At 44.2% G+C, this 26,955-nt stretch overlaps 1 protein-coding gene across 1 annotated transcript in view; it reads right to left on the bottom strand.

Annotated features, from left to right (window-relative positions):
* Nucleotides 1-26,955, bottom strand: part of Sik3 (SIK family kinase 3) — a 214,628-nt gene that overhangs the window by 80,416 nt on the left and 107,257 nt on the right. The window contains exons 2-3 of the mRNA XM_051156351.1: nucleotides 19,404-19,520; nucleotides 15,799-15,862 (exon numbers count right to left, since the gene is read on the bottom strand). Coding sequence (XP_051012308.1) covers nucleotides 15,799-15,862; nucleotides 19,404-19,520 — 181 coding nt within the window. The remainder of the gene's footprint in view (nucleotides 1-15,798; nucleotides 15,863-19,403; nucleotides 19,521-26,955) is intronic.

The raw sequence follows: 26,955 nt of genomic DNA, 5'->3' as shown, positions 1-26,955 counted from the left end.
GACTGCTGTTCTTTCTTCTCCCAGTAATATGTGAACTTTAACAGTATTAGAGCCTTGTTCCTGAATCCTCCCCTGACTGCCCTATTGATTTTATCTTATATGTGGATGTTTTATTGGCATGCTTATATCTGTAGCTGTGCTTGGTGCCCACAGATGCCAGAGGAAGGCATCAGGCACACTGGAACTAGAGCCACAGAAAGTTGTATGAAACCATACTGGTGCTGAGAATTGAACTCTGTTCCCCATGTGCTCCTAACCACTGAAGAAACTCTCCACTGCTCCCCCTGCCCTGTATTTTCTGTACTTTATCATCTTCTAATTAGCACACGTCTATATAGCTGGTGTGTTGTTTGTCTCTCCTACTAACAACGGCTGTGTGTCTCCTGTGTGCATTACTGTTTCTTGCACTTGCACGGTACCTGGCACATGTGAAGCACTTCACAGGTAGGTATTGTTTGGAGAATATTGACAAGGGAAATACTGATACAAAGGCAGTAATTTTTCAGTACTCTCATTCAGTTGGAACTCACCAACACAGAGGGCTGACTACATTTTTTAAATTCACTTTGCCACTAAGCAGGGCTTGGAAACTAAAGGCATTTTATGTTCTTCTTAAACGCTAGCCTTTTGATGCCAAGGCCATTGACACGAATGCATACAGAATGACTGATTTTTACAGGGCTCCTTAAAAAAGTATCTCTACATGGTAGCACATGTCTGTAATCCCAGTACTCGAGCGGCAGAAGCAGATGGATCTCTGTGAGTTTGAGGCCTGCCTAGTCTACAAAGTGAGTCCTGGAGAAACCAGTCTTGAAAAACAAAAACAAAACAAAAAGTATCTCCAAATCACAAGGTGGCCTGTGATAAGGCGCCTCATATTCTAACAGTCTTTTGATAATGGAACTCAGGAATAGATAGATGTCTCTCATGTTGCCCCAGTGTATCAGCAAAGGTCAGCTAATGAATGACATCCAAATGACACTTCTAGTCTTGAGTCTCTACAAGGCAGAACAATAACCATGCAGAGAGCTTCTGTTTGTATAGGAGGGATGGGAAACTCATGTTACACGACACGGCCACTTACAGACGCAGAGGTTACAGTTCTCTGAGTGCACTCTGCTTTAGACAGGAGTGTCTAATTCTAAGTCCAAGACAGACAGTGCTCAAGACAGGCCTGGGATCTTGTTCAAAAGCAAAGCAATTGTTGAGAAGTCAATTTGGAAAGGCTCCTAAGTGGAATAAGTTGAACAGTGAGAGAGCAATGACAGGATGGGGATATAGCTCAGTGGTTAGAGGAGGGAGAAAGGGAGAAGACTGGAGAGAGAGAGAAAGAATGAAACCTCAATGGACTAAAGCACATCAGATGTATTCAAGCCCATAGACTCACACTCACTGCCAGGGTACCAACTTGTTAGAAATTTGACCTTGCTACAGTTTTTCTTTTCTTTCTTTCTTCTTTTTTATTAATTTTTTAAATTTTGTGTTCACTGGTCTGTGGTCTGTGTGAGGGTGTCAGATCCCCTGGAACTGGAGTTACAGACAGTTGTGAGCTGCCATACGGGTGCTGGGAACTGAACCCCAGTCCTCCAGAAGAGCTTGTGCTCTTAACTGCTGGGCCATCTCTCCAGCCTTTGCTACAGTTTCTAAATAGGTTTTCAAAGCAAAGTTCTTTAAAGCTAATAAATACAAAAAGTATGAAAGAATTAGAAAACTATAGTTTGCAACTTTTGCGGGTAAATCTTGTTTTGAGACATGGTCTTCTATGTAGCCTGAGTGGACCTAAAATCAAGCTTGCACTGTAATCTAGACTAGCCACAAAACCCATCATCCGATCTCAGCCTCTGGAGTGTTAGGACTATAAGGATGTGCTACTCGGACCAGCCTCCACTTTGTATCTGCATGAAATGGTGTCTCTAGGTGAACAACTAGCCAAGGTCAAGAGAGAACCCTGTAAGAAAGGGATTACAGGCACATACCTAAACCTGCAGGTTATTTTGAATATCTACGAAAACTAGTCATCATCAAATACTTGAAGTGAACCAATAGAAGAGGTGTATTATATTAACTACAACTGGTAATTTACAAGAAACAGAGAGCTAGGAGATTGTGTTGTATCACACAATAGACATGAGAGGCAAAGCCAGGATTTGGACAGCCCAACTTCTTAAGCAATAGAATACATAGGAAACAAACAAACAAACAAACAAAACCTATGCAATAAGCCAAAGGACCTGCAGATTATAAAAGTCCTAAGTGAGATAGTTATGTAGCAAGCCCTAGCATGCTGTAAGAAACTCCCATTTCAATGAGCAAATTGCCAAGACACGCAGAAGGCAGTGAAGGCCTGGCTCCAGAGCTTCAGAGAAGAATAAGGACTCAATTAGAAACTGGGCTAAATAAAGGCCATTTGCAGGCTATCCTAGCAGGACATCGGCTACAGTCTCCATGTGTTGAGCACCTGAGTGAGGCTGACCATGAGAGCAATGGATGAATTCACTTGATTGAGGAACTATCTACACAGGATAGCATCCAGGCCGTGACATGGTTTCTTCTTACAGCTCTCATCCAGGCCTACTGAGAGAGAAATATCAAAAAGCAAAGCAGAAAGATGTGACAGTGTGCACTTTGAAAAGAAAAGAGTTTCAGTTTAACCCTACAGACAAGACAGGGATATAGGGTTGTTAAAGAGATTACGACAGTCTACACTGAAGCTACAAGGGCGATGTCACAAGGGCAAGACCTTAGACATTGGAGACTCTATCATGTGAACATGAAAATTCTTTTGAAAGAAGAGACCCTCGACTGAGTACGTCACCGAAGGAACTCCCCACTCCTTGAATGCAGATACCCAGGGAAGTGTTTCACCAGGGTTATCATACAGAGATTAATTCTGTGCTCCAAGGAGACCAGGCTCCATTTTGAGCTGGGAGCAGACACTGGTGGCATCATCTGCTTAGTACTGATTTTTCAGGCAGGAAAGACACAGGACTGCGGGGGCAGAGAAGATTTGTATCACAGTTGAAGAGTTGCTGAGGCCAGGCCATATGTGGCTGGTAGGCGCCCTGGTAAGAGAGCCCTGAAAGGCACTGTGTGGAGCTGTGAAGGTGAAGCCCAAGTTGTAGGGGAGAGACACCAGGGCCCGGGGCATCCGCTGAGGAAAGCTGCAGGCACCTAGCCAAGCCGGCCTAGGAGAGAGGCCTGGGGATACATGGAGACCAGCTGAAGGCCCGGGCTATTCATGCCCAGTGGAGCTCAGATGGTCCCACCACAAACCTGGGTTTCAGCCTTGCTTTGACTCAATTACTCTGTTCTATGCTCCATCCTTTTCTTTTGTTTATTCTGTGCTACTCTGTATTTGAAATGTGTAGCTTCTTTACGATTTTATAGGGGTTTACACTAAGAGGCCACCTTGAGTCTTCTATGACACGAGGACTTTGGGCAGAGGAACTGTTAAAAAGCCCATGGGACTTCTGAAGCTGGACTGAATATTTTACACCATGGATGGCCATGAACCTACACGCTAAGGCATAGGGAGGAGGCCATGGCTTAAAACTGCTATGTTAGGCCATCAAGTTGACAGGAAGGACTTTACTGTATTGATCATCAAATTGGCAGGCTCTGGGATCGCCTTGAAGACAGATTTCTGGGCGTTGTCTGTGAGGGGCTTTCTAGACTAAGTTAGGTACAGTAGGAGCCCAGCCTGACCAGAGAGGAGGCTGACCCCAGCGTTCACTGCTGTCTGGCTGCTGACCCTGGCTGCAGTGTGGCAGTGCCTGTGCCTGTGCCTGCCGCCCCCTCCTTGCCATGATGAAATGTAAACTGAAATGAACCCTCAAGCTGCTTCTTGTCTGGGATTTTGTTACAGGAAGAAGAAAAGTAATAACATAGAAGAGCAAAGGGGTAAAAATTGAAAAAGAACATTAAAAATTAGCAAAGAAGCAGGCATGCTGATGCACACATATGCAGGGAAGAAGCAGGGATTGCAAGTTTGAGGCTAACCTCAGCTACATAGGAGACCTTGTCTCAAAAAAAAAAAAAATTTTTTTTTTTTAAATCAGCATGGCAATTCTACTCAGGTCCTTGGCCAACCCCTTAACTATACAAAGTAAGACAAAGAGGTAGAGCTAGAGAGAGCAGCTGCCTGGAGCCTGAGAAGGCCAGAACTGTTCAGAGGTTCCACAACTCAGAAGATCTCAGCGTTCCAGTTCAATGAAAAAGAGCAGCTTTGGTGAACATTCCAGAAGACTATACCTTTGGAGTAAGGACGACGTAAGAGTAAGGGCAAAATGAAAGTGGAACCACCCTAACGATGCAACAGGTTCAGGGTGGCTGGCCTGCAATTTAATCACCGGACAGAACAAAGTGCACTGCCCAAAGTAACAACCCAGAATCACTGCAGAGATTCCCCCTTCTGCCCAACACAGTGAGAAATTAAAAGAATGCAAAGAAGCAGAACTGGCAAGATGGTCAGCAGGCAGATGTGCTTGCTGTCAAGCCTGGCATCTGGACTCAAAGGCGGGTATTCAGTCAGGAGAGCAGGTGAATCGGCTCCTAAGTTGTCCTCTGACCTCCACATGTGTGCTATGTCATGCACACACAAAATAAATGAAACGTGTCTTTACAAATAGTCCATGAAAGACAAAGTGAAATGATTCAGGCATTTGGAATTAGCAGGCAAGGACTTAGCTATGACTGGTGTATTAAAGAGCACTCATGAGAGGATGACCAAAGGGATGAAGAGAATATTTAAGTAAGGCATGTAACTAATAACCCTAGTCAAAAGCTGCAAAATAATCTGAAACTACGAAGCTACTGGAGGCTGGGTATAAAAGCACATGCCAGTACTCCCAGCAGGTAAGAGCCCGTGGAAGAAGATTCAGTGTTCAAGGCTAGCCTGGGCTACATAGTGAGCTTATCTCAAAAACAAAAGGTAAACAGTGCCCTAAGATAGGTATTATGATTAAATTGTTTAAAACCTCTTACATGGGGCTGGAGAGATGGCTCAGAGGTTAAGATCACTGACTACTTATCCAGAAGTCCTGAGTTCAATTCCCAGCAACCACATGATGGCTCACAACCATTTATAATGTGATCTGATGCCCTCTTCTGGCCTGCAGGTGTACATGCATACAGACCATTGTATACACAATAAATAAGTAAATCTTAAAAAAAAAAAAAAAAAACAGTATTTATGAGTAAAATAATTTTCTCCTTGAATTTGACTTGAAATATTCAAAATTGAAAAGATAGAATAGTTCGGAAAAAGAAGAAACACAATCAACAAAAGGCTAATAACTGTCAAAACTGATGAGATGTTTAAATGCCTCATGATATAATAAAACCACAAAAAATTCTTAACAAAAAAGAAAAATAGTTTGAAAAACCCTCAAAAAAAAGTGTGTATACATACAGATATACATAGATACATACACATGTGTACACATACAGAACAGAAAACTTCCTGTGGAACTTACATATACAAAATTCAGCAAAACTATTTGGTTTGGGCATTGTGGCATGTACCTACAATTGTAGCACTCAGGAGGCTAAGGCAGGAGACGGTGAGTTCAAGTGCAGCGTAGGCAATACACTGAGACCTTGTCTGCAAAACCACAGATGGGGGCGGAGGAAACAGCTCATCAGTAAAGTGCTTGCTCTGCAAGCATGAAGACCCAAGCTCAATTCCTCAGCACCCATGTAAATGTTGGTTTTGGTTTTGGTACATGCCTGTAATCCTACCCTGGAAAGGTGGAGACAGGAGGATCCCTGAAGCTCACAAGCCACCTGGTCCTGGTGACACAGTGAGTTCCAGGTCCAGTGAGAGGCCTTATTAATTATTTAAAAAAAAAAAAAAAAAAAAAAAAAGGTAGAGCTGGGCATTGTGACACACACCTTTAATCCCAGCACTCGGCAAAGCAGAGACAGGTGGATCTCTGTGGGTTCGAGGCTAGCCAGGTCTACAAAAGGAGTCCAGGACAGTCAAGGGTACACAGAGAAACCCTGTCTTGAAAAAAACCAACCCCCCTCAAAAAACAAAAACCAAGGTAGAGAAAGGAAAATGGCCAACGCTAACCTCTGGCTTCTACATGTACCACACTCAAATGGTGCCGATAACATCTTGATCAGAAAACTGGGCCTGGGGCTCTGAGTAAAGTGCTGCCCAGCACAGCGGCTTCCTGAGCATCTTGGACAGATTGTGAATATAAACTAGCAGGGAACAGCATTAAAAAAAATAAAAATACAGACTAACAATTGAGAAATTAATTGGGAAGAAAGTGACTATTTGTTTGATTCAGTGAGCAGATAAACTCAATGGTGATTATTTGCCTCCACTGTAAAATCTAAACAGATAGCTAGTCTTTATAGTCCAAAAGAATAAACAATTTAGTGGGAAAATCAGTTTTGTTTATACAGATACAAAGAATGTGGTTAAAATAACACATTTAAAAAAAAGGTGACAGCAAGCTCACAGATAGTATGTGTTATAATGTTTGTGTTAATGTCCCTGAAAATCTAAGAGGTAACAAGATAAAGGTGCTCAATCGAACACTGACCTCAGTGTGTAGCATACAATAATTCTACAAATCAGTCTTCCCCACGACCTGGCTTACAGGCAGTCTTTGAAGGGTCCATGGTGTAAATAAATTGATTTGTGGGAATTCCTGGGTTCCATGCATGTTGGCACCATTGAGAAATGTTATCTTAAGACAGTGATAGTGTTCCTAATAAATCATTTACATCTCAGCAGAGTCCTCTTGAATTAGTAATTTGTCTTAAAAGCCTACAAGTCCTGTTGGCACCCAGCGAGCCTTATTTGATAAAGTGCTGAGTTTAAGAGCACGTGATCTCAAATAGGAAGTTTGGGGAAATATATATCAAGAAGTCATATAGGAAAAGTTTTGAATTATTAGTTTAGTGATCTACAAAACTAGCCATTTTTCTCAATATTGTTTGGAGCATCAGGCAGAACCACACCACACTGTCATGGGTGTCGTCACTTTACAATGCACTGCTAAGCAGCAGCATTCACTTCAGTGAGTCAGCTAAAGAATGAAAGCACGCACTCAATAACCACTCCATTGCCTCCAAGCCAAACCTCTAATATACGTCCCTTTCTCTGTACATGCAACTAGAAAATACAAAGCATGTTTATCCCCTATGTCAAAAACTCACATAATTAAAGTAAGTGAAAAGAAGGGAGGGGGGAGACAATTCTCTGCTTAACTTAGAATACCTGCTATGAGTTAGACATCACATTAACCAATAAAAGCAAGTGAAGTTTGTACTGTCAATCAGTCTATTTTCATTCACTTATTCAGCTGATCTATAAGTAGTTACTAGCCATCCAGTCTCTTTTGGAACTATTCTAAGAGTTGACAAGGATCAAAAATTACAAAATCCTGGCTTGGGATATGGCTCAGTATCATATCTCTTGTCCAGCATGTCCAAGCCCCTATGTTGAATCTCTAGAACCAAAAATAAAAGACAAAATCCTTACTGTCAAGATGTATTTTGGTGAGCTGGGTGTGGTGGTGCACGCCTTTAATCCCAGCACTTGGGAGGCAGAGGCAGGAGGATCACTGTGAGTTCAAGGCCAGCCTGGTCTACAAAGCTACTCCAGGACAGCCAGGGCTACACAGAGAAACCCTGTCTCGAAAAAAAAAAATGTATTTTGGTAAAATCAGATGTAAGCAAATGAGGGCCAGATAGATGGCTCAGGAGATTGCAAAACCTGATGACCTGAGTTCATTCCCTGGAACCCACAATAGAGTGGAAAGAGAGCAGAGTCCATAAAGTTGTCCAATGAACTCATGTGGATTCATGGCATGCACACACACATGCATAAGTACACACACAGAGCACAAAAGAGCTATACATTAGTGAGTAAATGCGTGGCTGAGCCAGGAGTGATGGCACACTCCTTTAATCCCAGCACTCGGAAGGCTGAAGCAGGTGGATCGCTGTGTGTTCCAGGCCAGCCTGGTCTACAAAGGGAGTGTAGGACTCCTGTCTCGGGGGGGGGGGGGGGGGAATGTGTGGCTGAATATATAGACAAATGTTATAGGAACCAAGAAGAAAATCTAAGCAAAAATGAGATACAGAATAGTAGGCCAGTAGGCAAAATGAAGTTTAGATAAAGCTATCTCTAATGAGTTAAGGCAGGAAAGATTCTGAAGTAAGTGGGAGATGTGGGGAAAGAGTCTCAGAAATAAATGGGGACTAGAAAGCCCTCACAGTGGAGCACCGTGAACAGGCAAATGTAGGAGCAGGGGAGGATTGGAAGACCGTAGAGACACAGGGATAAGTTCTAAGCCCTTGGAGGAACGAACTCAGTGAGCAAGCTACAGGAGCTGGGTCAGAGGACACCCTAGCAGAGATGCTAAATGTGGTCCAGTCTCCAAGCACGTAGGCAACGTCAGCACACACACAGTTTGTGAGGCTGACAATGTAGCTTCCTTCTACCCTACTGTCAGGGATGCTCCCCTCTGAGCGCAATGCCCCCTCCTATGGCCACAGTGTAGAGTTGTCACCTCTTGCTGTTTACCTCTGACATGAAACTCCAGTGCAGATAGAATATCTTTTATTGAACGTGCTCATGACCAGTATTTCTAATTCCTGCATTTATTTTTATTTAGAAATATTGTGTAGATTTTACCATATATCATCCCTCATCTAAAAACCTCAAATTTTAAATGCTTCAAAAAACAAAGCACAGGTCATACTGGCATTCAAAAGCCTCTGCATTCACAGCATTTCCCAGTTCAGATCCCTGGTTAGGCATACCAGTGTGCAGCACGCTCTGATCCCAGCTCCTGATCAGAACCGCAGAAGTGCATTCACATAACTTAGTAGTGTGTCCGGTAATTATAGCAAAAAGGAACTTGATCTCAGTAACTCACTTAACACAGCTCACCATGTCAGCAATGCAGTAATCAGCAAGGAGACTTGTTCTTTCTTGCTTTACAAGCACACCAAGTCTTAGGAGTTCAGAGACCACTTTACCCACGGCACACCACAACTCAAACGCTAAACTGACTGCGGCCAAAGTGAAATACTTTCAGTTCTTTCATTTTAGGGTGCACTTAAATAGTAAAGTATTGTGCACTGTATGCACTCAGAATGTGGCCTTCCCTAGAGAAAAGATGTGCCCTGCCCGTGGCTTCGGGGTGGAGTGAGGTGGGGTGACCTCTGGGCTGCTGGGGGTTATGTCTGAGACCTGTGTCTTTGTTTGCCTGGGAGCCTCTGTAGTGCCAGAAGGTCTAACAATATAATGTAGGGACACTAGGAAGACCAACAATGTGAAACTAAGTGTGGGACTCTGGGTCATCGATGTCAGTTGACCCGAACATAGAGGTCAGCTATGTGAGCAATCAATCAACCAATCAGGCATACATAAAATAAAAATTTGGACAAAGAGACTGAGCCTCCCTGAAGCAATATTTTCTGCATACTGCCACACACTGATGCCAGGACCAAGTACATCCAAGCAAAGGCCAATGACACTGCACCTAGCCCATCTGCCTTGGCTGGTTTTGCCTGTGTCCCTTTCCCTGGAAGAAGGCACAGCTGTGAGCTCTGGGAATCCCACTAGTGACAGCACATCTGGGTGGCTTTGGGAGCTTTCTCAGCTTTGCACTTGGTGACAGAGTGAGGATGACCTTGGAGAATGTGCCTTCTCTGTGGCAGCTAACTCCTGTAGCAGGCAACTCTATACGATGCCTTAGGTACAGTTCAAATGCCACTGTTAAGTTAACCTAAACTCTAAGTACAGTTCCACAAACTGGCCTCTGCTGTTAAGTTTTTTTTCTCTCATCTATTAATCTTGTGTGTAGACATAAATGACCGTCCAGGAATACTTGCTTTCAACCTAAAGAACATCCATTATCATTTCCTGTCTTTTAAGGTGGACCTGTCAGCCCAGTTTCTCTCAGTTTTTTTGTTTTGGGGGTTGGTTGGTTTGTTTTTGTTTTTTGCCATCCTGGAAAAGTATTTTATTGTATTTTCTGAAAGATGGTTTTGTGGATAATGGAGTCTGGTAGACACACTTTATGTGACTGTTACCCCAGTCTATGTGTGGGCCTTTGTATTCTGCCTACACCTGGAAGTCCTTGAGGTTCTTGGACATGTAGGCTACTATTTTTTCTAAACGTTTCCTAGGTTCAATTCATCTTTTCTTACAGTTTCAGCCTCTGTTTCTATGCCCTTCCCTAATACTCCTACTGTTGAGAAAATGCTCTGACTCCTCCCATACTGCAGAGGATGCTCCTGTCTCCTCCCCCTGTGCAGAGGATCCTCCCGCTGTTCAGAGGATGTTCCTGACTATCTCCCCTCACTGTGCAGAGGATGCTCCTGACTGTCTCCTCCCCCTGTGAAGAGGATGCTCCTGTCTCCTCCTCCTGTGCAGAGGATGCTCCTGTCTCCTCCTCCTGTGCAGAGGATGCTCCTGACTGTCTCCTCCTCCTGTGCAGAGGATGCTCCTGACTGTCTCCTCCTCCTGTGCAGAGGATGCTCCTGACTGTCTCCTCCTCCTGTGCAGAAGATGCTCCTGACTGTCTCCTCCTCCTGTGCAGAGGATGCTCCTGACTGTCTCCTCCCCCTGTGCAGAGAATGCTCCTGATTGTCTCCTCTTCCTGTGCAGAGGATGCTCCTGACTGTCTCCTCCTCCTGTACACTGAAGATGCTCCTGACTGTCTCCTCCCCCTGTGCAGAGGATGCTCCTGACTGTCACCTCCCACTGTGCAGAGGATGCTCCTGACTGTCTCCTCCCCCTGTGCAGAGGATGCTCCTGACTGTCTCCTCCTCCTGTGTAGAGGATGTTCCTGACTGTCTCCTCCTCCTGTGCAGAGGATGCTCCTGACTGTCACCTCCCCCTGTGCAGAGGATGCTCCTGACTGTCTCCTCCACCTGTGCAGAGGATGCTCCTGACTGTCTCCTCCCATTGTGCAGAGGATGCTCCTGACTGTCTCCTCCTCCTGTGTAGAGGATGTTCCTGACTGTCTCCTCCTCCTGTGCACTGAAGATGCTCCTGACTATCTCCTCCTCCTGTGCAGAGGATGCTCCTGACTGTCACCTCCCTCTGTGAAGAGGATGCTCCTGACAGTCTCCTCCCCCTGTGCATAGGATGCTCCTGACTGTCACCTCCTCCTGTGCATAGGATGCTCCTGACAGTCTCCTCCCCCTGTGCATAGGATGCTCCTGACTGTCACCTCCTCCTGTGCATAGGATGCTCCTTACTGTCTTTCCTCACTGTGCAGAGGATGCTCCCAACTCCAACTCCTGATGCTGCTTTTAGTTCCTCCTTCTCATCTCTGTACTTCAGTGTGGGCATACTTAGCAATCTATCCTTGAGTCTGTGTTTTTTCTTTCTGCTGGTTCAAATCCATTGTTGAGCCCTTCTAATGACTTTACTTATTTATTTTCCAGCCCCATAACCTTTTATGTTTTTAAACAATGTCTTCTATTGATATTCCTTACCTGAAATCACATATAATAGCTTCATTTACCATTGTTGCTTCAAGTGTGACTTCTTCCATGTCTGTGGACATCTTTATAATGTTTTTCTAAAAGTTTTTCTTCTGGTAAATCTGGCATCAGTCTGCATTTTGTCTAGTAATTACATAAGTTTTTGGGTTTCTTGGCTTCTGTTGTTTGTAGTGAGCACTAGGCATTCTAGATAACACATTATGGCACTGTGTGTTTCTGATACACCCCGCCCACCTCCAAGGCTTATTACTGCTCTTTGTTCACTTTCACCACCTGAAACTGACTCCTCATGCTCTTCAGATGTGGGTCACCTCTTCTGGGGGAAGCAGCTTTGAGTGTCCAGGGGTCTAGTGGTTTGGACTGAGTTCTTGCCATCTCTTTTCTTAAGCAAACCCAACTGTTAAGCTCCATTAATTGCTAGTTGATTGCTCTATTGTGTTCAACAATGACCTGGGGCCTGAGTTGCTCCTTTGAAGGGACACTTTCTAAGTAGTGGGAAAGCTCCTTCCAGACTTCAGTCAGGTTGGACGGCCCGGGTAGCTTCAAGGATCTTCTCAGGTGCCTCTCAGCACAACCTCTAAGGATACTGAGGGCATGATGCTTGACCCTCCCTCTCACTTGCAAAGGAAGGCAGGACCTCTGGAAGAGCAGTCCATGCTCTTAACCTCTGAGCCATCTCTCCAGCCCTCTTAGTAAATTTTCATGGATGTTCTTGGAGAAATGTGTTTTCATTTCTGCTTGTCTGCAGGATAAGCTCTGTAGACTTTTAAAACTAATTCCCATCAGTTTCAATGGGCAGCAGGTGAGAATCTGTATGAACTCATGCCACAAACTGTCTCCCATTTGTTCTCTTTTTTGTTTTGTTTTTTTTGTTGTTTTGTTTTTTTGAGACAGGGTTTCTCTGTGTAGCCCTGGCTGTCCTGCACCCTCCCATTTGTCCTCTAACATAAAGAACATAAAGGTAAAAGGAAACATATGCCAAGGATTTACATGAGCTGGCTCATTACACTCACTCCCACGGCCCACTACAGGAAGTCAAGCCTAGGGACTTCACAGGCCGGACTGATAAATATGCTTTATCCCCAGCCCCCATCTCATCTTCACAGCTGTAGCCCTCCTCGCCTTTTAGAGACCTCCGACTGAGTACAAGAACCACTTGGTAACTTGTCTCAAGCAAAAGAGCAGGTAGGTGGCAAAGGTCTGCTTTGAACCTACCCATTCTTAAGCTCCCCTGCACTCCCTCACCACCACCTCCTCCCCCCACCAACGCTCTCACCTGTGCTGAGATGGAATCTAGGGCCTCATACATGCTACATAGGAATATTATCACTGAACTACACCTCCAGCCCTCAACACCTCACTTCTTGACCAAGTGCCTCTTCTCTTATCTTTTACAGACACTTTAGAAAACCAGAGCCATGAGATACTTTACCCCTGTGCAGCCTTCTTGTGTGTCTGGTTTGGGGTTTGTAGCACTAGTAACCAAACCTGGGTCCTGGCACAGATTAGGCAAGCTGTTCTGAAACAGAGCTCCTCCACTGGTCTATGTGAGGTTTTGGTGATTTCTTTGGGTAATACATCATTTCCCCCCTTCAACTGGATCATTAAAAAGTCTATTAGTGGGCCAAGTGGATATCTCAGTGAGTAAAGGAGCTTGCCTTGACAGCCTGATGGTCAGAGTTCAGGCCTTTCTGGGTGTCATGTAATAAGTCAGGTGCTGTAGTCTCAGTGTCTCTCCATTGAGATGGTGGCAGAGGAGAATCACCCAAGAAGCTCATGGGGCAGCTAGCTTGGTGTAAACAGAAAAGTGGTAGAAAAAAGACCCGGCCCAAAACAAGGTGGAAGGCAAAAAGCAACTCCTACAAGTTGTACTCTGACCTCCACACACATGCTGCAGTATGCACGTGTACACACACACACACACACACACACACACACACACACAAAATTAATAATATCAAATAATAAAATATTTACTCGGGGGCTGGAGAGATGGCTCAGAGGTTAAGAGCACTGGCTGTTCTCTCAAAGGTCCCGAGTTCAATTCCCAGCAACCCCATGGTGGCTCACAACCATCCATAATGAGATCTGGGGCCCTCATCTGGTATACATGCAGACACAACACTGCAGACATAATAAATAAATCTTTAAAAGTAAATTATTCACTCAAATGATATATTATAACATATTATGTAATATTTCCTTTTAAAGATATCAAAAGTATGTTCTGCACGCTCATGTATCAAGCTACATAGACACAAAGAGTCTATTAACAAAAGAACTGTTATCTTTCCTCTCTCCCTCCCCCCACCCCCTCATGACAAAGTTTCTCTATGTAGCCTTAGCTGTACTAGACTCACTTTGTAGACCAGGCTGTCCTGGAACTCACAGAGATCTGCCTGCCTCTGCCTCTGTCTCTGCTACCACCACATCCAGCTTTATCTTTCCTTTTAAGATCCGCTTTCCTGCCTGGCATGGCTAACAGGCAGCTCAAAGCTTCAGAGATGCTGTGCTTCCTTACGGAACAAAGTTTATAAAAAGGTTTCAGGCAATGAAAGTAGCCTGTTTGCTTTTTTGCAGATTTGTGACTCAGCTTTAGTGTAGCATGCGCCTGGCATGGCACAGCTCAGTGCTCTTCCCCAACAGCATCAGGAGGCTTCTCTCTTTCCCAGCAGTCTCCAACACCCTTCTGTTCTCTGCTCTATGGACTTGTTAAACCAGGAAGATGTCTGTGATCTCTGCACCACTGCTATACTCCTGCACGGAGCTTTACAGTTTGCATTCTTCTATTCTAAGACACATATAGACTTCCATGCTTGTCTTCTATCAGATTTCTTCATGGAAGGAAAATCAGTGTCATAATATGGAGCCATTACCTCCAAAGTAAGTGATAGGCATGTCATTATCATGCTAAAAGTCTGCACTGTCTTCCGGGCATACAATAGTATTCTTCTGAGATTTTAGTGCATTAAGTTCTTTAAAATGAAGTATCTCTTTCAACACTATATTTGGATTAAAGGTTTACTCCATTACCATTAACTTTAGAATAAAATAAGCACAAACACAGTCATTTAAAGATAAGACTAAAGAAACATTTGAGTCGCTGACCAGCTGTGGTGGCGCACACCTGTAATCCCAGCACTCAGGGAGGCTGATCTCTGTGCGTTCAAGGGCACCCTGGTTTACAAATGGCATCCAGGATAGCCAAGGCTATACAGAGAGTCCCTGTCTTGGGGGAAGGGAGGGTGGGGAAGAAAAAGAAAACAAAAACACTTGATTCTCCTTTAAAAGAGAGGAATAGGAATGACAGTGACATTTGTCCTGGGGAAAATAAAAAGTTGTCTTTGGGTTTTTTGAGGCAGGATCTCTCCAAGTAGCCCTGGCTGTTCTGGAACTCACTGCAGACATCAGGTTGGTCTAGAATTCCCAAAGATCGCCCTATCTCAGCATTCAGAGTGCTGGAATTAAGAGTGTGCATCACCATGGCTGGCTTTTCTGGCAAAAGCTCAAGTTGCTGGATTAAGTTAAGCACATGTACACATATGCTCAAACTGCTAAGTTAAGTTTAGCATATGTATGTGATGTGAACGCACACACATGCACACCACATGCACACCATATAGCCACTAATTAAAAAGAATGTCTACTTTAAATGTGATACTATGCTTCTAAATGCATTTTGAATTATTATTGGTTCTTACTAAGGACAGAGGAATGTAAGTTTGGAATCTGCTGTTCACCTTTATTTTGGCAATGTCACCAGAGAATTTTTTCTTCAGTTTTTACCAACTCCAAGTCAGGTGTGCACAGAACAAATCTCTTAGTTGTACTATGATCAATTGTAAGAAGAAACAGCAGCTACAGGAGGCAAACCACCAAATGATCAGACCCCCAGAGACTGTATGTACACAGCAAAGGACAAATTTCACGGTTATATTTAAACAAGGGTTAGGAATGTGGGTGGCTTCCCCATACCAGGGGCTCTCACATATGTGGGACCTCCATCACCCTTGGCAACCTCAGATATAGCCTGACAACTGGAAAGCCAGTCACACGACTAGCAGGAATGCTTGGTTTTGAGATCTTTTACCTTAACTTTTACCATCTAGCTAGAGCAAACAAAATACCTTTGCTAAACACACAAATACAGTGGAGGGATTTAACTAGCTGAGTAAAAAAGCCTGAAATTACTGTGATGATGCAGATGGGCAGCATCAAGCGACAGCTGAGTAAGTGACAGAGGCACAGGACAACTATTCTGGGTTTGCATAGCATGCTCAAGAGTTGTTTAAAAGGCGCGGTGAATGTACTTACCAAATATTTCCCCTCCGCTAGCATATTCTGTCACCAGATAAATCATCCGTTCTGTCTCCATGACCTGTACAAAGGCAGGAAAGTGATAGTGACACAGGTGACAAGCTGGCCCAGCAAGGGAACCAATGATTCTGATACATTACAGCCCTGTTTAAAGGAACAACACAGCGGGGAGGGCATGGACGTTACTGCAAAGGAGAAACTGGGAGCGTTTGCTGCTTCAGAGGCACATTCCTCTTGTCCCAAGTCTCTGTAATCCAATAAGCTGAGAAGCAAAGATGCTGCTGAGAACTAGAAAAAAAGCTCAATTTCAGCATCACTTACAGCTCGAGCTGCTCTTCACACACTAGGCCAGGGGGAGAGCCTTAGGGAGAACACTGGAACTCATGGAGGACCACCCAGAAGACACTCAGGGCTTGGCTTTTAAATGGAAGGAAGTACCACCTTTCCTTCCCACAGACCATTTATCCAAAAAGGGAGGATCCCATAAAACACCAGCATATGATCACTTATACTTGTCCAGTGTCTATTTTTGCTACTTTCCCTCCACCCCCGCCTGTTTTAAAATTTTTGGGGCCAGAGTTTCTCTGTGTAGCCTTAGCTGTCCTAGAACTCGCTCTGTAGACCAGGGTGGCCTCAATTCCACAGAGATGCGCCTGCCTCTGCCTCCCAGAGTGCCGGGATTACAGGTCTACGCAATCACACCTGGCTTTCTATTTTGCTACTTTTTAAAAATCCACAGTCAGTGCTGTTTTTCCTTTTTGCCAAACCCTTTTATGTCATATATGAATTTATGTGAGGATCACTATAAACATTTTAAACACCTAGGGCATAAGCAGAAGGCCACAGGGTTCTAACTCCTACCAACACTTCATTGTGCACTGGGCATCTCTCCTGAGGATGAACACAACTGACCTGCAGTCACCATGTGTATCTAAGTGGCCACAACTTAAAACAAAAGCTGGAAACAGCGTTCACAGTTTACCTCAATATATCAAAAAAAAAAAAAAAATCAATAATTAAAAAAAAATTTAACACTGCTTCAGTTTTTACATTGAAATTAGCTAAAGTTAAAATACATTAAGTTGGGGTTGGAGAGATGGCTCAGGCGTTAAGACCATTGGATGCTCTTCCAAAAGACCCAGGTTCAATTCACAGCACCCACATGTCAGCTCGTAACTGTCTATGTAACTCCAGTTGCAGGGGATCCAGGATGTCCTCCGCTTCCCCATCACAGACTTTCAGGCAAAACATCAATGCATAGAATAAGCAAAACATTTTGTTTAAAGCTGGGCAGTGATGGTACACGCCTTTAATCCCAGCACTTGGGAGGTAGAAGCAGGTGGATCTCTGTTAGAGGCCAGCCTGATCTACAAAGCAAGTCCAGGACAGCCAGGGTTACACACAGAGAAACCCTGTCTTGAAAAAAATCAAAACCAATACAAAATAAAAAACAAAAATGGATTTTGATTTTAAAATTACTTAACTAGTAAGCTTAGTTCCTCAAGTCACTTTGGCCACACCTGGCTCTAACCACAGGTTACACAATTCAGACCTGCACTTTTACTACATTTCGGTTCATTAATTATACTGCTTGCTTTCTTTTTTATCTTTAACACCACATATGTGTAGTGTTGGAACACACGCACACATATAGTGTGTTGCTGTGTGTGTGTTGGTTGGTTGGTTGGAGGGGTTGTTTTGAGAGAGGAACTTACTATACAGATCAGGCTAGCCTAAAATTCACTACATAGTCCAGCCTGGCCTTGAACTTGTGACCCTCCTTTTTAATGGCTTTAGAATAATCTATCATATGCATACATATTAAGTTCATCTTCCAGTAAAACAGTTGTGTCCTTTTGGTGGTATCAACCAACTATTGGGAGCCTGACAAAAAGCGTTCTATAATAAAAATATTGCGGTGTTCAGAAAAAAAAGTTATCATATTGTGTGTTTCTTTTGTATTTGTCCCTCTTCATAAATGTTTGTGCACTATTAAACGTCTCAAGAAATCAAAAGTGTTGTCTCTGGTAAGTTACTAAAACTTGTTCACTCTATAGATCTGAGGAGACAGATCTGAAAAAGCTGGCTGGTCCCTCAGCCAGATATTCCCTAGTCATCCTTCCTGCCAGCCCAGTACTACACTAACAATTTTAGCTCCCAGAAGGCAAAATAAAAATTCAAAGAAGGCATGGTCAAAGGCAGGGCTGGAGAATGCAAATAGCCCAACCTGATCATAGGCACAACAGACCAACTTGGAGGACTTGACTACAAATCTAGCATGTAAAAGCACCTTCCTGCAGCAGTCGGCTGAGTCCCGCAGTGATGTTAGATGCCTTACTTTAAAAGGTGAGTTCATGTTTACTCAGCTGCTGGGTGGATATGTGCACCTTTACTCCCAAGCAATCTGGGAGGCTGAGGTAAGTGAATCATGAGTTAGAGACCAGTTTGGGCTACAGATGTTAACAAAACAAATTAAACAAGGGGGAAATACTCAATTTTCTTCCCTCCACCAAGACTGGTAAGGAGCCAAGGGTAAATACCTGCCACTCACTGTGCAGGGGTTCAGACAGCACCGGGGAGAACTCTACCTTTGCTTCTTATAGAAGGTAGCTGTTGCCCAACATTACTTACTGTGTGATACATCTCAACAGGCCTGGCTGACTGAACTCATTTCCTCATGAGAAGCTGCTGCCAGAGAGGAGGGCTATAGCTGCTGGCCTAACCACACACGCCTCACTTCATGTTTGCTTTTCCATGAAAATCAGCAGGCCATGCAAGTCTGCCCATTGTGCCATCAGTGTGCTCCTCCAGCCTTACACACACCTGGGTCAGGAAGCATCTACTGCAGGCTCACAGCAACGCACTGAGTGGGTGGCTGCTTCCCTCTACCCTGGAGATGACTGTGCTTCTGCAGGGCTGTGAGCAGGGCTGGCTGTACACAACACACTGCAATCTGAGAAACCACACCTATCCCCAAAATATCTCTTCCACTAGCCTGCTAAGGCAAGGTCCGCCTTTCCATCGGTCTGAAATTCCATCCCAGAGTCATTGTTCTTGCTATAAGGCTAGAGAATCGTTTTGATGATGGAACAAGGGCAGCTTGGTTCCTAGGAAGATAAGGAAACAACATGATTACCTTCAGGTAATCACAAACAATTAAAGCTGCCTTGGAAAACTAAACCCAGGCTTGTCTAGAAAAGAGAAATGGGTGGGGAGTTGGCTGGGGCAAGAGGTCATTCTTGAGGTATTCTTCACCACCGTATTCGTGATTTAAACTAGCGTTTAAATAATCACAAGAAGATAGCACAGTCTCTGCTCCTTTTGGGTTTCCATACTGCTAAGGATTCTTATCCAGAGGAAACCTTTGTAGCCTTAGACTCAGTCTGTGTGGTGCTTGGGGAGAATCAAAGGACACACACAAAGCCCAGGTGAAGCCCTCTAGGGGAGCAAAAAAGTTGCTAAGAACTGAGCAGGGAAACAAGAGTGGGGAGATGCTAGGATGACCATACACACGAAATAAGAATGGCAGCCCTTCATTCCCCACACCCCCTTTGCTCTGCAGCCACAGTCCTCCCTGGGCTAAGCAGCCGGGGTCCTCCTACCTGGTAGAGCCTGATGATGTGTGGATGGCAAAGCATCTTCATTATCTGAACCTCCCGGAAAATCTTCTTCAAGTTTTCATCATCCAGCTGTGTCTTGTCTATGATTTTAATAGCAACCTGGCAACAGAGGGAGAAGATGCATGATTGCATTATTAAACGCAGTTTACTCTGGAGAATTAACCCATTATGTTCTATATAGCATGAACTGTTAGCGTTGTGTTATCCGGATGTCAGGGAAGAAGATGCTGTAACTATTTTAAAAAGAGAAACTATGGACTCCAAGCAAGTTTGTCTTAAGATTAAGGCTCCAAGAGTGGGTGAGTCCTCTGCAATAGTGTTTGTTTGTTTGTTTTTGTTTTCTGAGACACCTTTTCTCTGTGTAACAGAGCCCTGGATGTCCTGGGCTTTATAGACCAGGTTAGCCTCGAACTCACAGAGTGCTGGGATTAAAGGTGTGTGCCACCACTATCTGGCAATCTACTAAATCTTAAATTTTTTTTATCCTCAGAAAAATAGCCAAAATACTTATTTCACTTCAAAATGTTCTTGTATCTCGGTTTCAATTATTTAATCAATATATAAACCAATATTAGTCAACTATTCAGCTCAGAGCAATGAAGACTGTATGGACCTCTACAAGAAAAGCTGGCCACGCTTACGGATGCCTGGCACAAAGGTGACTTTGTTTGCAGTTTTTTGAGATATCAGAATGAAGAAAGGTACAAGGCACAAAGAAAGGTACAAAGAGTCAGCTTTCAGCCCAGAGCCCAGGGCGCTTTGATCTTGGAGGCCTGAGATGCATGACCTTTGCCCACAGGCATTTCTAGTGGTCACTGTGCCAGACTGCAGGCAGCACTCCAGCAGCTGGCCTGGTGTCTGCACCTGCCTCTCTAGGGACAGCTCCCCAAACAGTGTCATAGCAAACAGGATACACAGGGTCAAATTTGGGTCTGCTCCTCAGGGAAATGAGATGAAGTCGCCACAAAACACTGGAAATAGGCTCACAAACAAGGACAAAAGAAACCAAGTTGCTTGAAATAAAAAGTTTAGAACTGAACCGGGCATGGAGCCACACGCTTTTAATCCCAGCACTTAGGAGGCAGAGGCAGGCAGATCTCTGCAACTTCAAAGCCAGCCTGGTCTCCAAAGTGAGTCCAGGACTCTGTCTCAAAAAACAAAACAACCAAACAAACAAAGTTTAGAACTGTCTCTTAATGTTATTTTAGTTCAGCAAGTTATTTTAATTCTTGTAGCTCTTTCTCTGTAAAACATGGACAGGGGCGGGGAGGGCAGAACTTCTTCTCTACACAGTTGCTGGGTTTTAACTAAGGTCGTGCATGCATGCAACCTGCAAGAGCATCTGGCCCGTGACAGGCACTCATAAGATTGGCGCCATCCTAAAACTCCAGGTTCACGCTCTATAGTTTCAGGTAGCAACTAACTCCAATCTCAAAATATTAAGTGGAAAAGTACAAAAAATAAATGATGCACAGGCTTTAAATTGCATGGTGCTCTACCTAACTTGAGGAGCTTGTGCGCAGCCAGCTCTGTCCGGCTGCAGCAAGAATCATCTCTCCACGCAGCATATATCCATGCCGCAAGTGCTGGCCTAGAACTCAGTTATCAGATCAGCTGCTCAGCCCCAGTCTGGTTGTGCTCAAGTGACCCAAGCATCTCTAAGCACAGCAGCAGCCATGCTGCCGACTCAGCAGTTCTGCTGTCTCACGAGGAAGTGGGAAGGTGCGTCCTTCACCTTCTCACCTTAATTAGAAAGGACTTGGCGTGATGGCGCATGCCCGTAATCCTGTAAGCTAAGGAGGCTCATGCAAGATGATCCTGAGCGTGCAGCCAGCCTGGGCTATACAGCAAGATGCTGTCTCAAGAAACAAACAACAAAAAGGGGAGGAAATCATGTACTAGAGCTGCTAAGACCGACAGTAGAATCAGACTTCCAGATGAAGAGCATATTTATATAATGCTCACTACAGCATACTGTTACACTTACTATATTAGTGAGAAAGAAGGGGGTTGCCACTGTCTATGGCTCCAGCCACCCCCTCAAGGTCCTCAAAACAATCACCTATAGTTAAGTGGGGGATGGAGGTTAGACCTACTGCATATAGATACTTAAATAACACATATTTATAGGTATTGAAATACAATCTATGTTATTTCAATATCTCTGGAATGTAGCTGTAAAGTCTGAGCATTCCGTGGCATAGATTAGACTAGCTTCACTAAGCAACATAATTCTGAGTCTGAAACATGAATTTCTTTGTCAAAGGGCAAGCCAGGGGCCAGAAGTAAACTAGCTGACAACTTGTGGGCAGTATGCAGAACCTCCTGGCCTGCTGCCAGCTGATGTGTAAAGAAGGAGCAGGGCTAGGGAAAAATGGATTCCATTCAGGGAAGCCACCCTGAACCACAGGATGGAAGCCACAGCGAGGCCTAACCTGAGGGTTGTGCCTAGGAGAACGCTATGCATGCCACAGGAGGCTGGGCTCCCCTTATCAAGGGGCCCCAACCCCAAAGAGCACTCAAGTATTGATGGACAATGGCAAACCCTGGCTGCAAGCTGGAAAGAGAGGGTTCTAAACAGCAGGAGGAGGAGCAACAGAGAAAAATACAAAGCCAGAGAGCAGGGGCTGGCACACAGCAGGATTATTTTGAGAACACCGGAACAGCATAATGAACACGGATTTTTTTTTTCACAGCTACAGACTATTGGAGGCTATATAATAAAAGCTGTAGCTTAAAGTAAACACGGGCTGCTTTTTTTAAAAATGAATTATGCCTACAGCAAAAGTAAATCTGCAAATAACTAGAAAAACTTCCAAAGAGTATGTTTTAATGTTTATGTGTATGCGTGTTGGTCTGGATGTATGTCTGTGTACCATGTGCAAACCTGATGCCCTCAGAGGCCAGAAGAGGAAGTTGGACGCTCTATGATAGTCACAGATGGCAGTGAGCTGCCATGTGGGTGCTAGGAACTGAATTTGGGTCCTCAGAAAGAGCAGCCAGTGCTCTTAACTGTTGAGCCATCTCGCCAGGCCCCCAGAGAGTGTGTTTTTAGACACTGCAGCTGGAAGTCTATAGGTCACATACTCACACATGCACATGGGACTATTAACAAGAAGGGAAGTTGGCACAGTGCACTATGTTGTGCACCCCTAGGTTGGTCGGCTCTGTACAGAGCCCTTTCCCCTTGCAAACACTGTGACTATCTGAATTGACACCCTAATATTAATTAAACATGGCATCACATCAAACAGGTTGTTAAGTAGATACAGATTGTGAACATTCTCAAAATTTTCCTTCTGCAATATACTTCCCTTCAACAAAGTCTTTTTAAAATGGCATCTGGTAAGAAAGAAATTAAATTCAGCTCGTGCCAAAGTCAGAGCTTTCATACTCGCTCTAGAGGGGAAGGGCCATTCATTACCCGTGGTTCTCACTTCTGAAACCCGCAGCTGCTTTAACTCTTCCCTCAGTTTTTCAACACAGTAACGCGCATACAAAATGAAGGTGGAAAAACTAGTGGTTCTTCCCCAAAAGCAATTCACCGTCTTGCATATTCTGGCACCACGTTCAGAGGGAAGATACGGTGGCATCAGAGGGAAGACATGGTGGCAGAATGCAAGCCAAAGGGCCAGGGGGAAAGTTTCAGCGCTAAGATCAAACCCAACCACCAGTCTCCACCACCATTTCCCAGCAAAAACCCCTGCTATGACAAATGCATAGCTTTTATAAAAAACACTATGTAGGAGGAAATTTTTAAAATTCCTCCAAAAAGGGAAGGCATAGTCCCTTAGACTAGTCTGAAGATGCAGGCTTAGCTCCAGACACAAGGGGGTGGGGGTGGCATGGGGAGGCGGGAGTTGTATATGATGCTTTGCCACGTGGTCTAGAGAGAGGGAGGAGGCGCTTTCCTTTCAGAGAAGAAGCTGTCCTCTCAGTGAAATGTATCTGTGCTCACTCTATCGTGTCATGGTTAGCACTCTGGACTCTGGGGAGGTGAACTTCTGCCATAGAGAGTTTCCTCGGTGGATCCATGTTCTTGTATTAACATGGAGGCAAACTTTTTGTCCATTTCTAGGACAAATTTTATCCACCCTAGACTGTTCTCAATCAGCTCTAGATTTACTGAAATGTCTAGATCTGTCTCGGCTTATATAGGAGCCACCAGCCACATGTGGCTACATATCATTTTAATGTAGCCAGTGCACACAGCAGAGATACAAAATATCTGCCATTTATCACGTTAGTATTACCAAAGGACTGTAAACTCACTGGTACACTCCCCTATTGATTATATGTAGAAATAAGAGTTTAGATATTAAGTTAAATAGATTACTCAAAATTAGCTTTGCTTCTCAACTCTCTCCCAATCTAACTTTACTTCTTTCTTGTAACTCTTTAAAAATCTGACTGCTCCCAAGCCTGGTGCCACAGACCTGCAATTCCAACTACTCAAAAGGCTGACAGGAGGATCACAATTCCATGGGTAATTGGTGAGATTCTTTCTCAAAATAAAGGGAGGGGAGTTTAAATATGATATATAAACCTATTCTATTGAATAGCACTGGTCTAGAGGACATAAATGCTAATTAATCAACTGGAAACATTCCACTAAAATGATTTCCAAAAGACTCCGCTACCCATGTCACAGAGTTGACCCAAGGTCCAAGGCATTCCTGCTCAAACACTGCTTTGGGAAGATTTCAAGTCATATTCTGCCCACTCACTTTAACTCTATTGAGAAAATATTTGCTGAGCATCTGGCTGGCTGGGCTGCACTGTGCAGGTCCTTGGCAGCTTTCTCAACAGCTTCCTAGAGAGAAGGAAGCTGCAGCCTAAAATAGCAGTTATCAAGCTTTTGGGTCACACGACTTAAATTATTGAGAGAAAGCCAGGCATAGCGATGCACACCTATAACCCCAGAACATGGCCGGCGGAGGCAGCAGGATCGTTGCAAGTTTGAAACCAGCCTGGCATCCATAATGAGTTCTAGGCCCGCAGAGACAGGGGCAGTATTATTGCTACGAGGGAATAAATTCATGACAACCTCCAAGGAAGCTTCATTGTATCCATAAAACACTGGCTCTACTCACTGAGAAATCAAATTAAAATCACAGATTAAAACCAATGTTTAAAGGACATGGGTCCTAAGTATAGGAACAAACTACTAGTCACAGGACAGTATTCTCTGGCAAGTCCCATTTTCCAAGTGTGAATGATAAGATTGAAAAATACAATCAAGAACATTTTTATAAAGACTTTTTTTATCCTAGGGAGCCAGGGTCAGGGTCTTGGAAGCCTTGATGTCCCCGGATCCACCGAGAACTGACAGTAGGTAGTACGTCACCGTCCTGAGCAGTGAGTTCATCCCTCCTCTGTGCTCCCCGAACAGATCCATCTTTGGGAAAACTTGAAAGCTAGTCACCATCCCCCCTAATTCTTTTATAGGTCCAATTTGGGAACAGTCAAATCAGCCATGATGAAGAAGAAACAAAGCTTTTCTCTTAAACCAAACTACAAAATAGAACAGCCATTGGGAAAACCAATTCCAAGAAAGCACAAACTTCACAAGCTGAAATCTTTCTGCAGGCCAGAGGAGGGCATCAGATCACATTATAGATGGTTGTGAGCCACCATATGGTTGCTGGGAATTGAACTCATGACCTCTGGAAGAGCAGTCAGTGCTCTTAACCGCTGAGCCATCTCTCCAGCCCCACAAGCTGAAATCTTAAGCTAAACCTGTCAGGCACTAGGCAGCCATGGTTAGCTCTGTGTCTCATGGCCAGTCAGGATATAGGCTGGCCATGTTCCTGGGACAAGCCTAACCTCTGTACCTTAGCTGAGTTCTTAACTGAAGGCCATATGTCTTATACATATAGACAGGCTAAGTCATAATGGCAGAGTGAAGCTGGGTATCTGACCAGATGTGACTCATTTCACACACCAGTCACAACTGCTTCTTGGGACATGTACAGTGTCAAGCCTGCTGGCTGGGGATGCAAGAGTAAGAGCCAAGAGAGGACTCCACGTGGACCGCATAGACAAGCCAGGCAGCTGTCAAAGAACCACAGAGAAAGGTGTTGGCTATTGTCTAAAGCATCTGCATTTTAGGGGTATACATCTGAGCTTTCATTTTTCTATACTTCTCTGGACTCTCCAGAATAGTGAATACAAAATAGTTCATGTATTGAAGATTTCTGCAGGATAAAGAATGGAGAATTTACTGAAAATATACACTAAAACATATTTTTGAAAACATTTAGAAGTTGGAACATGGTAGTTTATGCATAAATTAATAAATGGTATCTGAAACAAAAGAAAAAATTGGTGACTGCTCAAAATGCAAAGCACTGAAGAAAAAACTTCAAAGATAAAAAGGAAATGATTTCTCAGTTCTAATGATTTCCATCTGGTTACCATTCACCAGTTCAGAAGGCAGAAGCTGTACAAGTGTCTCCATGATTATAGGGGACTCACTCAGGCCCGCGGACATTAGTACTACTGCATTACACCAGTGTTTACAAAGTGCTGGCAACATAATGTATGCATGCAGACTTAACACTTAAATGGACTGGACAAAAAGATACTTTAAAAAAATTGATAGGGTTGGCCATAAAAACGAAGGCCAGGTAAAAAGTATCAGAATTGCATTTTCCATGTTCTGGTTTATTTCAGATTAACAAACAGTGGGAGTTTTAAGGGGAGATGTTTAGGCTGCCACCAAAGGCTCAATTCAAGGGCTAGGGAGCTGCTGGTACGCATGGCCTGGCTGACGTGGTTCCACGGTGGAGCTTGTCTAGCCGAAGAACCAGGGCATCCTGGAGCCCTGCTGCAGAGAGGGCTGGGGGAACTAAAGAAGAGTTGACAGCAAATAGAGGTGGTTGGATGGAGCTAGGGCTTCCTGCCTGCGAGGCAAGAACTCTCACTGAGTTTGGCCCCGAGTCTAAAAGATCTTTGAAAAGAGGAGAGGTGAGGGATGGGGAAGCAGAAGGAGGGTAAAAGCAAAATGAGGTGACAAGGAAGTTCTAACAGTTTCAAGTGGCAACCCAAGCTCAGTGTGGAACAGAGGGGATTAGGGACAAAGGGCCATTGTTAAAGAGACTCATGAAATGAAAGAAAAACAAGAAGATGCTCTCAACCCAATAAAAGAATGTAACTGTTACACTGGGAAAATGGCCTCTAAGAGATTACATTTTAGCCCCCAAAACAAAAGATCAGCTGGGTAGAACACTTGGCAGTGTGCTCAGAAAGGGAATGAAGCTCAAGATGGATGGTCTTATGTGTTTTGTTCTGTCCTTTTTAGAGAAAGGGTTTCTCTGTATAACCCTGGCTGTCGTGGACTCTATTTGTAGACCAGGCTGGCCTCAAACTCACAAAGATCCACCTGCCTCTGCCTCCTGAGTGCTGCGATTAAAAGCCTGCAGCACCGATCCCAGCTAAGAAGGATGTTCTTAATGGAGTGCGTGCTAACCCTCCTGGAATGCCAACTCGGGTGAAAGTGAGACACTCGCTGCAGGCTCACACTCTTCCCAAG

Source organism: Acomys russatus, chromosome 14 (genome assembly GCF_903995435.1).
Source record: "Acomys russatus chromosome 14, mAcoRus1.1, whole genome shotgun sequence".
Taxonomy (NCBI): Eukaryota; Metazoa; Chordata; class Mammalia; order Rodentia; family Muridae; genus Acomys; species Acomys russatus.
This window is presented reverse-complemented; position numbering and strand designations above follow the sequence as displayed.